The sequence below is a fragment of the Cynocephalus volans genome, chromosome 15 (genome assembly GCF_027409185.1).
Source record: "Cynocephalus volans isolate mCynVol1 chromosome 15, mCynVol1.pri, whole genome shotgun sequence".
In the NCBI taxonomy this organism is placed as follows: Eukaryota; Metazoa; Chordata; class Mammalia; order Dermoptera; family Cynocephalidae; genus Cynocephalus; species Cynocephalus volans.
In genome coordinates, this window is record NC_084474.1 from 56,439,310 (window position 1) to 56,453,195 (window position 13,886).

Here is a 13,886-nt window from a genome sequence, read left to right on the forward strand (position 1 = left end):
AAACCAGACCAGGAAGACTGGCGGTGCCCTGGAGGGCTGGAAGGGCTGGAGAAGGAGAGCGCGCCCAGCGCGCGGGCGGGCCGGGGCTGCGGTGGCCGGGCGGCCGGCAGGGGCGCCGCGGGGCGGAGGAAGAGGCGGCGCGGGGCGGGGCGGGGCGGGGCGGGGCGGCGCGGAGCGGTTGCTCAGGGCGGGCAGTTCAAACCGAAGGAGGGAAAGGCGGTGGCCCCACGCGAAGCTGGCGTGGGGGTTGCCATAGCCCGGCATCTCTGGGGGCGAGGCCGAGGCTCCTCCCCGGCGCACCCAGCTGCGTCTGCCTGGCTCCCTCCCGCCCCGTCGGTGCGGCCGCGCCCTCGGCCTCCAGGTGGGCGGGAGCGGGGTCCCAGGTGAGTGCCCGCCAGCGAGCCTCTGGGCGGCGCGGCCCCGCGCCCCACAGTGTCTTCCAGGCGCCGGGGCCAGGGAGGCGCTCGGGGCCGCCCACTCCTCCGCGCCCTCCGCGCCCTGCCCCTCAGGTGACTCCCACCCGTCCTCTGGAAGCCCTGGCTTTCCGGGCCAGCCCGGCCTCGGGAAGGTCGCGGGAGGGACGAGCGGATAATTGACGCTCTGGTGAGACCGTTACCCACCCAGCCGCTGTTGGCACCTCGAGGGAGCAAATGACAGCGCTGCCGCTCACACCGCCTTCTCAGAAACCCGAATTTGGGAAGTTTACTCATTTCCCCAAGACTCGTTGGAGAAAACAAGGATATTAAGATGACTGTTGTCTGAAGGCTGAAGGAAATTCAAAATGATTTAGGCCTTTGTAGGAGTTAGAAATAATCCCTGCAGCATATATGTATGTACCCTTCAACTTTTAGCATTCATTGCGCTGCTGCATGTTTCAATTAATTGTTCGCACTAAAGTTTTTCTCTTTAAGTGGCATTATTTTGGCCTGAATTTTAAAGGCAAAGATGAGAGATTTTCTTGTTTGGAAGTCTACATAATTTGACATCTAAGAGCTCGATTTACTGATGGTAAGATTTTCCACTTTAACAAATGAAGGAAATTTGGTTTTAATATAGTTAAATAAGTATTTCATTCTCTGATTTGATCGGTGCTTTTTTTTTCTTTCTTTCTTAAGAGCACTTCAGAGATGTTTTCTCTACCCTTTATTAGAAGCGTGGTTTTAAAAAAATGAACTTCAAAGAGACTTGTTTGATTCATCAGTGAACTGTTGAGTCAGGAAAATAAGTCAGCGGGCAATCCATGATATTATATGAATAGTTTAAAATAATTCTAAAATTAAGTTTTGAAGAACCAAGTATGAGACCAATGTCCTGTGGTAGTGGAAAGATGAAAATGATGACAGCAGAGAAAGCACATTGGAGGCAGCTTCAACTGTGTAGATGCACAGAAAAAAAGTTAGAAGTGTTTTTGTATGTATATGACAAGTAGCGTATGGTTTTTAGAGGGAGGGGTATCTGCACTTTGTTTCTAACAATTTACCTCTTGGTTTCCCAAATTTTAGCACGGTGAGACACCTAGTGGTGAAGTTACAGAATAGTTATATTTGTTTAACTTTTTAAAAAGTCTCCTTACCCTAATTTTACCAAATTGAGTGAAAACTGTCACTTAATGGAATGATTCTCAGAGAAGGAGAAAACAATTCATGGGAGGAGGTATAATTTTAAAACACATTCCCTTTTATTAATTTAATATTCAGAAAACACAAACTGTTTAAAAATATACAAATTATAGAAAGCAAAGTTTGAAGGTCATCTTGGCTGGAAAGCGTGTGCAGACGTTAGCAGTGATCCGAATGAACGTAGATCAGGGGACATGTGTGAGATTTATCACAAAGGAATGTAGGTATAAAAGGTTAAAAAACACTTTCCTCAGTAAAAATGATCTTCTAATGATCATTATACCATAAAGAAGTAATTTTGTTTTGTGTTTAGGGTAGCAATTTGCTTTTGTAACAAAGCCTATTCACACATATATTCAGTTGATCGTAGGCATAAATAAATTACTATCCTATTACAGACAACTAAAATATGTCTTCTGAGGATATTTTGATAGAGAAAAATCATGCATTTGACCTAGAGAAAATTTTGAAGGAATGACAATTTTCTTAGTGTCCTTTGAATAATCTGGAGACATATCAAAAACTATAATAACTTTCTTAGCTTTCTCCGAGTTAAGATTTAATTTAAGTTTCTAAAAAGGATGAGATGATACTGTTGAAAAGGTTAAGAATTGAAATCTTTCCTAGTGACATTTCTACTCATCTAATTACTGAGTAGCTATTCTTTACTTGATTTGAATTCTTTATTTGCAACTTCAAGAATATTATAAAGGGTAGTTCTCCCAGAAATAGTAGCCTGCAACTGGACTTTATGTCTCAAAATATTTAGAAACCGACACATGAATGGGTACAACATGCCAAATGTAAAATGTCCCTGTATCTGTGGTGCAGTGGTTCATTTTGGTTAGCTCAAGAAGAATGTTTTAGTAATTTTTCAGTGAGCCAAAGAGTCTTTGTGAAGGTGTTAAGTCCAAGAATTCGGACCTTGTGAATGGTCATAGGGACAGGGCATGTATGAACCACATTATCCTGGAGTTGATCACCCTAACTGCAGCTAGATCTAGTGGCAGCACTGGTTGGGTGACACGCTTGCCAAAGACATGTTCAAAAGTCATAGATTGTGTTTTTTAAGTAGCTTTCTTTATGTCTCACAACTTCGAATGGAAATATCCAATTGATTAATATAGGCCAGCACAAATAAGCTAGAATATTAAAACTAAAATTATGTACTGTAGTGCTGTTAAAACCATAAGGTAATAAAATCATCTAAAAATGATGCTGCCGTATCTTTTTAAGGATAGTCAAAGAAAATTTTGTGCATGCTATTTAGACTATGGTTAGTTATCTGTGAATATTTACAACCTGACAGTTCTGGTTTTATGATGTCAATAAGTTGTTTAAAGTAAAATGCACATCAGTATATTGTGGAGTAGATCTATTTTTTAAAGCAACATTTTTTTATCACCATACAATTTTTCATTATTATCTGTATTCATAACAAATAATGTATTTTGGTGTAAGCTGTCTGGCTACTCATTTCAGAGGAAGAATAAATGTGTTTTCACTTTGTAGAAACAGAGATTTTGAAGATGTCACAAAGGCACGCAAGTCAAGCTAGCACTGGAGCAGGAAATGAGGTGGACTCTCCTTCTGTCAACTTCAAGTACTCCGGCCTCAGAGATTTCTGTTTCACATCTTTATTTCAAGATAGTGGCTGTAACGAGTTGTTAAAATCTTGCAGCTTTGATAATACAAATGACGAATTTTTTAGAAAGAAAGAAAAAGGCCCAACATTAATTTATGAGCGCCCTGAAACCTCAAGCCTGGGCTTAACACATCCTTTAGAGTCTTCCACTCAAAAAAAGAAATTTGTCTCTCCTAGGAAGGAAGAGGATAAAACCCCAGAACTTTGTGAAACTCCTAAAGTCAGTGGAATAAAATGCTTACCACGCAGAAGGTTGAATGTATCTTTCTCTCTTCTGAAGGGGGACTGTGAGTCACAAAATAGTTCTCTAGAAAGTACTGTAAGCCAAGTTCTCAATTTAGGAAAAAATATTCCAAGCGGTGCTTCAGGTTTTCCAAGGCAGAATAATTTTAGCTCTTTAGTTACTAGCACTTTAAAAACAGAAGATGTGACTTCCAGCAGTCAAAAATTGAGACTAAGTTTTTCTCAACAAAAGGTTTCTACAATTGATGATTCCAAAGATGACTGTAGCCTATTTGAAGTTGAATGTATATCTCCAATTCAGGGTGATAATTTTAAAGACTCTATCACACATGACTTTAGTGATAGCAGTTTAAGTGTTAATGATGAGAATACATATCCTGAACTTCTGGGCTCCTCTGTTAGTGGAACAACTTGTGGGACAGATGAGGACATATTTGTGACTCCAATAAGTAATCTTGTAGCAAACATTAAATTTAATGCAAGTCAAACACTTTCTCCCTCCACTGAAGTGAGAGACAATATTTCAACACCTGAAGACAGTGGTTTTAACTCACTTAGCTGGGATAAATCAGAAGATTCCCTCTCTGACCAGGAAGGATCTTTTCAAGAACTACTTCAGAAACGTAAGGGAACTCTCAAAGTGGGGGACACCATAAGAAAGTCAAGGCGCCTCGGAAGGTCAAGAAGACTGTCCACGCTTCGGGAGCAAGGCTCACAGTCAGAGACGGAAGATGAAAAGATAATTCACTCCAACTCTGGAACAAGACCAGCAGCTGCTTCAGACATCTCAGAGAGTCAGATGAACATTGATAAGAGTGGGGATTTTATTTTAAGCTCTAAGAATTTATCAAAGACCCCAGCCTTGCAATTAGTGCACGAGCTCTTTATGAAAAGCAAAAGGAAAAGATTCCAGCAAAACAGTACACATGAATTCTTAGAAGAAAGGGATGAGGGGAAAATAGCTGTACTGCGGTGTGTACTTGCAGGACTGATTGGCAAGAAAATGGGTATAGAAAAATTGGACATCTTAACAGAATTAAAATATAGAAATTTAAAGCATATTCTTGCTATGGTTTTAGATTCCTTGACTGCAGAGAGCCTATGCAGGTAAGAAATAAAAGTTGTTTAATGAAATAAAATTTACTTTTATCATTTTTTTTTTATTTGGAAAGTTTCCCTATTTTGAGTGGTTGTCTTTTTTGTTTGTTTTATTATCTCTATTTTTGGTTGTCTTACGCTATATCAAAGATAGTTTAAGTGAACTTCCCAATAGATCTTCCTAGTACCTTATATTTAAAAGCCTTCTTTAGGAACAACAATACTGTCTTTTTCTGGATAGAATTCACTGCCATTTGGGAAGAGAGTTCCTACAAGTTGAGTTTTAAATTTTCAAGATGTCCAATAACACCAGGGTCCAGGGTTTGATATCTCTACTGGAGCCACCAAAAAAAAAAAAAAAGAAAGAAAGAAAAGAAATAGTAAATTATCAATACGGCAAGCTTTATTCCATGGAAGTTTAATGATTTATTTAATAGTATTCTATTGTCAGATTGCAAATTTTTTTAAAGTTATGATACTTGATCAGAAATAATGTAAAGCATTGTGGTGACTGAGAAATGACAATGTACAAAGGATACATTTAATTATTTAATTGAAGTTCTAGAATCCAAGAACAATGGTAGCTTTCGTTTTAGGGTTTGGTCTTTCCATAGACGAAGGTAATATGATTATTCCATTTTCATTGCTAAAACAGCAATAGAAGTTAATTACTTTGGGGAACTTTGAGAAATTAGAAACTGAAGAATTTGTGTTCACAGATATTCCAGTAGCTTGAATGCTGCTACATAATAAAGAGAAACTAAGACATTTAAGAGTAGTGAGGGTGAGAGCTAGGGTTACAAAGACTGAAATGAAACTGTTAAGGCTGGCAATTTGGGGGAGTTGCAGGACTATCAGAAGACAAGGCCCTTGGGAATGCCATGGCCAGGAAGTAGGGAACTGGTGTGGAACAGGACTCCTGCAAGATGATGGTTGGGGGAGAACATGCAGGAAGTTGGTGAACCTCTTTTTTGATAGGTATATGTCAAGAGTGGTTCATAGATCCTTGCTATTTTTATGGACACTACTTCTATTAAAGCCCTTCTTCATCTTTCCCTCATATGTTAATCGTAGGCTATTATAGAAAATTATAGAATTTCATAACTGAAAGTCTCTGAGACATTAGTCCAATCATGTCTTCTGTAGATGAGGAGACTAAGTCCCAGAGAAGTTGAGTGAACTGTCAACAGTCACTCAGGCATTACCTGGGGTCTTCTGTAACAAGTGACTTCTTTTTTTGCAGTTTTCTCTTGACCTTATTCCCTTGGAGTGATTTGTTAATTAGAGTAATAAAAGAGACCAGATTGACAGTTGAAGGATTGCATTTTCTTTAATAATTAACATAGTTGAAGTTTTTGATAAACAATCACTGAACAAAAATTGTGTTTTTTTCTTTAGCTGCTTCATTCTCATAAACTTTGGATAATAAAATAGGAACTTTGTGGTGCTACTCATGGTAGTATTTATTTGGCATTTAGTACTTCTAATGAGGGATTAATTGTTCTTATGTTTATTTAATCAAAATGACGGAGATTTGTTAAACACAAATATAGGAGAAATTGATAAACCTCATGCTACAGATGATGATAATTTGCTGCATATCCTGTTTTTTAATCTTAGTGTCATATTTGAGCTTAAATCCTTTTAGTCAGTCTCTTAGTGGCCTCGTATTGGCTTTATATGTCCATATATAAAATAGTAATCTTTCAGTATAAGGCTGGTATATACTTAATAATAGGAATTCTTTCATATGGTGAATCAATATAAAGCAACAGTGTTGACCAAGTAATGTTTTTAGTGTAAATTTTAAGGTTAAATTTCCGGTTCAAAATATTTAAAACAAATTTTTCTCATTAGTTACCAAACACAAAAAATGTTAATCTTGTGGGATATATACTATGTAAGTACTGATCTTTTTGTTGTAGTGTTTGGAAAGTAAGCAGAAATTGGCGTGAAATTGTTGTTCAAGATAGAAAAGCAAATCGCAGGAGGAAATTTTATATCACACAACTGAAAACAGATTCTGAGGTAATGTATATAATACTTTTCTCAAATAGATTTGTATAAATGTCTAATAATCCCATATTGCTAGACAACCTCATTTGGTTTTCATACTGTCTTTAAACCTTCTCCATTTAGGAAACATTCACTCATAAACTCTTTACTTTTCCCTAGCTCCATTTCCACTCAGTATATAAGTGGAATAGATTACCTAGCATAAAGAATATCTTGTTGGGTTTCGTTGCTGTTCAGGTGTATGTGCTGTTAGCATCACTTGAATACCAATGATATGCTGGATCCTACTCATAATTAGATACCCTTACAGCATTTTTAAATTCAGTCTTTTGAGTAGATATTACATACTAGTAACTGTGCCAGTTTCTCAGATTACAATAGTGAACATTTTTGACATGATCCCTGTACTCTTAGAGGTCATACCCTAGGGATGATAGAAGTAAACAAGTGACAACAATACAGATGTGTTAGGAGAAGCCCAGAGATCTGTTGGACATTTTAAAGTGTATTTGACACCATGGTCAAGCATTCATATCCCCATACCAGCTAGCTGCTAAAAAAAGAATGAATGAAAGAAGGAATGAGTGAATGAAGTATTTGACTGATAATTGGGAATCAAGAGAAGTGCATCTTGGCTGAGGCCTGAACAATGAGGCAGCAGTTAGCCAGGTGAAGAAGACAAGGAACGGTGTTTCAGCAGAGGGAATAGCGTATATGCAAGCCTGGAGGTGAGTTAACATGGCAGATTAGTACTTGTGAAGCATCATAAACTTGTACTCCCTTGAGGATTTGAGGTCCATTCTTTGAAGTTACAAGAAAAGTCCTATAGAAGCTAATGAATTTATCCCAGGGACACTACTCTGTATAACAGAATTCTGATGACTCTGGCACCCATATTTGATAGTAGATTCAACTTTCTTAAGCATCAAAAACAACCTCTGAGAGTCCACTACCTTATTCTTGTTGTAGTAAAAAGTATTTAATTACATAAGTAAATTTCTAATTTGACTAAATATAATAATGAGATGAAGCATGGCATAAACAAATATGAACACCGAGATACAGATTGGTGGGTTTCTCAGTACAATGACATATTAGGGACTGCTGTTAACTAAAAATTTAACTTTCCCTTTTACATTGAAGAAAAGCTTTACCTTCTCACCTATGATGTTGCCTTACTACTTATTCACAGCTCCTGTCTACTTCTGCAGCTGCTGGCTCCGGGAGCTTATAATAGTGAATATATTAATTACTTTCTTAACATTCCTTTTTAGAGTGCTTCCCTACATGCTAGGAACAGACTTGAAAAACATTTTTTAAGCAAGCACCTATTTAAACTTTTAGCTTCATATACTCCTTAACTCCTCTAAGGAACAACCTTGGTTGTGTTTGCAACTCCTCAGATGCCTCTGGATAAAATATTACATCTTCATATCCTAGCCATCACTTTTTTAAAAAAAAACTTGGTTTCTTAAACTATTATACTTTTTCCCTTACTTGAGTTTTCTTTCTTATTTTGGTTTGCTTTTTAAAACTTTTTTTTCAAATTAATATAAGTACATGGTTTAAAAGTCAAATCGAATTATGAGGCTTACAGCAAAACACACCATTCTCCTGCCCTGTCCCCTAACTATTCTCAGTTCTTGCCCCATCAAGGCAATCACTTTCAACTCTAGTTGTTTCTTCTAGTACTTACCTTCATATTTCTAGATAACATACTTTTACTGCTATTTATTTTTTTTCTATGGAGGATTAGGTTAGTTCTCTAACCTCTTACCACTACCTACCTACCTTCTCTCTCTCTGAATTCCTTTGTTCCTTTCTCCTATCTTATGACTATAATCATACCACCATTTGGGAATGAATTGGAATTAAGTGTTGACATTATTAAGACTGTGTTGGGATTATTATGACTTTTTCACAGCTGTAACATGTTCTTTCCTTTACAACTTTTTTTTTTACCAGAGTTAATAATTGCCCAGTTTTTCTTTCTTTTCTTTTCTTTTTTTTTTTTTTTGCTTAGTGTTTCTCTATACAGATCTCTGATTCATCTCCCATTATCAACCAGAACTGAAAGTCTACTCTGTGTAAGTTCAAACGAATCAGGTATCCTACCTGGTCTTTCTTTTTACTCAGAGACATCTTTCCTGTGGCCCTATGTGCTCCTGTTCTGATATGAACTGGTTGCTTTCTACCTGAACATCCTAATGTATCGTTAATCAAAACAGAAAAATTATAAAACTAAAGTGGTTTGATGGTTTTCCTCACACTTGTATAGTGTCACTGAAACCTCCTTATTTGTAACAATTAGAAGGCACAGATCAGGTATGAGTAATAGGATCTCAATTTTGTCTGTTAGCTTTGGGACAGTGAGAATGAGCATCAGAATTGGAATACTGCACCTTTTCCATTGAATTTCTTGATTTATTCCTCACTGTTCTCTTATATTTATAGAAATGAGCAACCATGAGATGACTCCACTCTCACATTTAAATATTTTCTGGTAATGTGATGATAACCATGTTTTGAAAAATATTGGCACTCATTGACATGTGCTTTTGATGACTGCTCTGCCTCTTACTGTTCAGAAATAGCAGCACACATTTTAAGCTCCATGAAGACAGGGATTAGACTTTTATTCAATTGGCACCTATTAGGTACTCTATAAATGTTTGGTAAATGAATCAACGTTTCTTCTGTGGCTGAAATTTGTTTCAACAACATATCTTTATTTGTTTTTGTGGTGCATGCACAGTCATTGTGTTTAACAACCATCAAAGTCCAGTGGAAGTTCTCCTTTTAGTGTGCTCTTGGGTCATGTGTTTGTGGCCTAGGCTGCAAATCATTTATATAAATCTAATATAAATCTATTGAGTCCTTGAATAAGTTCAACATGTCCAGCTATATTTATTCTAATTTCCAAAGACCAATATTTATTCATTACACTTATGCATATATTTTTAAACTATTAATCACATAATTTTTTATGACCAGTTAACCTCACTTCCTATATTTATCCTGCTATGTTTTCTCATGTTTTAGCTTTCCCCACAGTTAGGGGCCAATGTGGCAAAGTGAGACTATTAAAGGATGGGAAACACAATTATAGTTGAATATGTAAGGAAATTCACCTATACTACATTTTATTTTGATAATTGGTTAAGAATGTCAATTTGTTTTTTTAAAATAACTTACTTTTTTTCTCCATTACCAACCTTAACAAAATAGAAGGCTATAAGGATTACTCATTAAAAATATTTCCTTTTAATAACTTTTAAAAATTTTTTCCAGGTTTATTGAGGTAGACTTGACAAATAAAAATTATATATATATATTTAATGTGATGTTTTGATATTCTAATTAACATATTTCTTGACTGAATATTTGAGTAATATGGGAATTGAGTTCAAATGAGAGAGATTTTTTCTCCTTAAAATATCAAAGCCGTCGAAAACTTAACTGTAAAAATGAATCAGCACCAGGTATGTGCAAAAATCAGCCAAAGAAATTGAGTGTCATGGTTTAATGGGGCTCATTGTTTTTCTGACATGTGGCTAAGGTAAGAAAACTTTAAAGAATTCTATGATATCCATATCAAACTTTTAAAAGATTCACCTTTTTTTAGACCTTAAAACAGGGGTTGCAAACTATGGTCTGCAGGCCAAATCCTGTCCGTCACCTGTGTATTGAAGGTTCATTTTATTGGAACACAGCCCTGTTCTTTCATTTCTGTATTATCCACAGCTGCTTTCTCTATAACCACAGAGTTGAGTAGCTGCAACTCTGTGGCCCGCAAAATATGTACTATCAACGTATACCCTTTTCAGGAAAAGTTTGCCAAACCGAGGCTTAACATAAACAGAAAAATAACTTCATGCAAACTTAAAGCTAGAATTTATTGTTTTAATTTTTCCTTTTTATACTTCTTTCACTTTTAAATGTTAGGTGAGAAAAGATTTTTTTTTTTTTTTTAAAAAGGAATGGTTTAAGTAGAAAATTCTGGTGATATAAAACCACTTCCAAACATTGAAATCCATATGCATCAGAAAGCTATGCACAAGTTTTTTTGATATTATGGTATTGACTCCTCTTGTTTTTTACCGCAGGGGGCTGTGTTAAATGTAGAGGATGCTGCCACCCGACTCCATCTTTCAAACCGCTCAGCTTTAAGATCTGTGCAAGCACAGGCTAGGCTACCTAGTACTCAGAAAGAGCAAGTTTCAACATTATCTCCTTGGGGAGAAGTTTTGACACCTACAGCAAGCTCTTCTGTTACTCACTTAAGTAGTAAACAGGAAGAATATTTTAAGGTGAGTATTTACTATAAATTATTAGAAATAAATATTTACAGAGTTTGAAATAAAGTTGTCCTGTATATGAAACCAGAACATTTAGTCTGTGTGCTTTCACTGCAGGTTGCCAAAACACTTTTTACTGATGAAGCATTAAAACCTTGCCCAAGGTGCCAATCCCCTGCTAAGTACCAGCCATATAAGAAAAGGGGACTGTGTAGCCGCACAACCTGTGGTTTTGACTTTTGTGTGTTATGTTTGTGTGCTTATCATGGGTCTGAAGAATGTAGTAAAGGAGCAGCAAAGCCAAGAAATAGAAAAGATACTCTCCCAGGAAGTGCCCAGAGTAAGCGGAATTTAAAACGCCTTTAAAGAGACTAAATATAAAAGGAGCACTTCCCCTATGTAATGTTTTATTTGTCTGACTTAAAATTATGAATATTTTGAATGCATGCATATCATCCCATTAATGACAGATGGTGATTTATTTCCTATTTTGTAAATATTATAATCTATGTCATTGCATGTTTTCTTTAAAGAGGTGAGTTTTGAAAAATTTTATTTTACTGTCATTTTAATCCATTTTAATAAATTGGTGTTTTTAATAAAGAATATTCAGTGTTCTCGTATATATGTATTTTACTGTTTCATGTAACGTTTTAAATGTGTGCATTTCATCACTATGCGTTGAAATGTTCTTCAATCATTTTTTAAAAATAGTTTTCCAAATAATATTAAGATTTTTGATCTTGAGACAGATGGCCTTATAGATTTGGAAAGTAAGTACTTGGAATATAAATAAAATTCTTTCAGAAATTCTATTGAATTTATAATTTCAATCTTTCTCTTATTTGGCATATTTGAGTAAACTTCTGGTTAAGTAAAATTTACTTAATATTGAGAACTAGGAAGACAAAAAGTAAATTATGAGAAGCATATGGTTATTCATAATTGGAGTTTTAGTTAATAAACACTTATAAATCACACATTTCAAATAAGTACTTTAAAAATTCTAGAACAATAGACACAGATTTCATTTATTTAACGTAGTATGGGTATTAATATTTTAGCAATGCGTATTAACAATTTGGGCTGGTTGGAAAAGATAGTTTTTTTAATTAAGAAAAGTTGCAATGAATGTATCTCTTTCCAAAAATGATTTGAGGTTGCATGTTTCATTTATAGAACAGCAGCAAGAAAGAGATAAGTTCTATTGTTGAACAAATTACTAAAACCAGGGAAAAATTTGAAGATAGTTCCATAATTTTGTTTGTGTTTAGGTAACTGATGTGTGTATATGAGGGGGTCTTCAAAAAATTCATGGAAAGATTTGTATTATCTTTTCATTCTATTTTTCCATGAACCTTGTGAAGTACCTTTGCATATCTGTGCTCATACTCTACACAGATTTAAATATAGCTCCTATAAATAATTTTAATAAAACAATTTAAAGTATGAATTAGACATAGATGTATTTGAAAAAAATCTGTCTTAAATTTTGACTTGTGGCTTAACTAGCTTGTAAAAGTTTGATTAATAAATATTTAATTTTTTTTTTTTTTTTTTTGGTCTTTTTGTGACCGGCCGCACTGCGCTCAGCCAGTGAGCAGCGCACCGGCCATCCTTATATAGGATCCAAACCCACAGGCCGGAGCACTGCTGCGCTCCCAGCGCCGCACTCTCCCAAGTGCGCCACGGGGTCGGCCCAATAAATATTAAATTTTATCTATATCCTTTCTGATTCCACAAAGGGAGAGGCTAAATATAAATATGAGTAAAGTGTTATGATATTTAATAAAAGTTCTGCAATCTCTAAATTTTACATCATATTTTCTGATTTATTTAATTCTAACCAAATTTAGTTCTTAGTATTTATTTAATTTTCTGAGACATCTTCCAAATCAGGATCAATTTATTAGCTAATGTTATTTACTTAAGGCTTAACTTTTGCCACCATCAGAGGAGTTTTTTTGTTATTAAGAAATTTATTCCAGTCTTGATTCTCTCAATTTTGTGAAGTCCCGCTTTGATTTATTTAATCCAAACTACTTGTCTTTGGTCTCCTTTTCTGTGGCTTGGATCAAATCATATCTTCGTCTGTCATATGAACATTATCACTATTTTATACTCTTGATTTCTGCCTCTAAAATGAAATGCAAGATTGTCTATTCTATGTCATTTTAAATGTTCACATTTCCCAATATCTTATACATTTTTATTTTATTACAGAATAATAGAAAAGGAAAAATAAACATTTCTTTAACCACTTTACAAATGAAATTGTCAGTAGGGCAATGAAGGAATCTGGAATCCTATTTCTAGTCCATAATGAGGCACTTTGTTATTGTCTTATGTGTTGCAGTCACGCTGACCTAAAGTGTGATCACATTTGCCATCTTCTGGTTACCCAGCCCATTAGAATGTAACATTTTATTTCACTCCGGTGGTGAAAAAGTAGATTTTATCACATTTAATTTTAGAAATCAACAGCAAACCTGTGGCCCTATCTATTGCAGATAGTGTTAAACAGTAGAAGTTGAAGGTTTTTTTATTTCTGATTTTACTTGGAATTTAAATATCATGGTCAAGTAGATATGAATGAAATAGTATAAGGACTTAATACCACATATTTTAATGATTTTATAATCAAGCTTTCTGAAGAAATAAGATCAGAGTAAAAATTCAGAAGGTAAGTTTCTTTGTGGCAGACTTTATATTTGTGATGGGGTCAAGAGGTAGATAGGTAGATTAACTGAAGAAAACATACAGTATTTATGTACAACTTTATTAAACAGAGGCTCCAGCTATCCAGAAAAAAAATCAACATTATTTTAATTATTGTAAATTATTGCATATTGTTGTAACTGACTCAAGTTGTTACCCCAGCTGTGTCCTTCCATAGCATCCTGTACGTCCTCTGTCATGGCACTTAGTTCACTTTATTTAAATCTCCTGTTTACTTTCTTTCCCCAT

At 35.6% G+C, this 13,886-nt stretch overlaps 1 protein-coding gene across 1 annotated transcript; it reads left to right on the forward strand.

Moving 5' to 3' along the window:
* The first annotated feature begins 869 nt into the window (after window positions 1-869).
* Window positions 870-11,285, forward strand: FBXO43 (F-box protein 43). Its single transcript, XM_063079263.1, is given in 5 exon segments — window positions 870-1,008; window positions 3,132-4,614; window positions 6,531-6,633; window positions 10,728-10,931; window positions 11,037-11,285. Coding segments are annotated over 5 exon segments (2,178 nt in total).
* The last annotated feature ends 2,601 nt before the right edge of the window (window positions 11,286-13,886 follow it).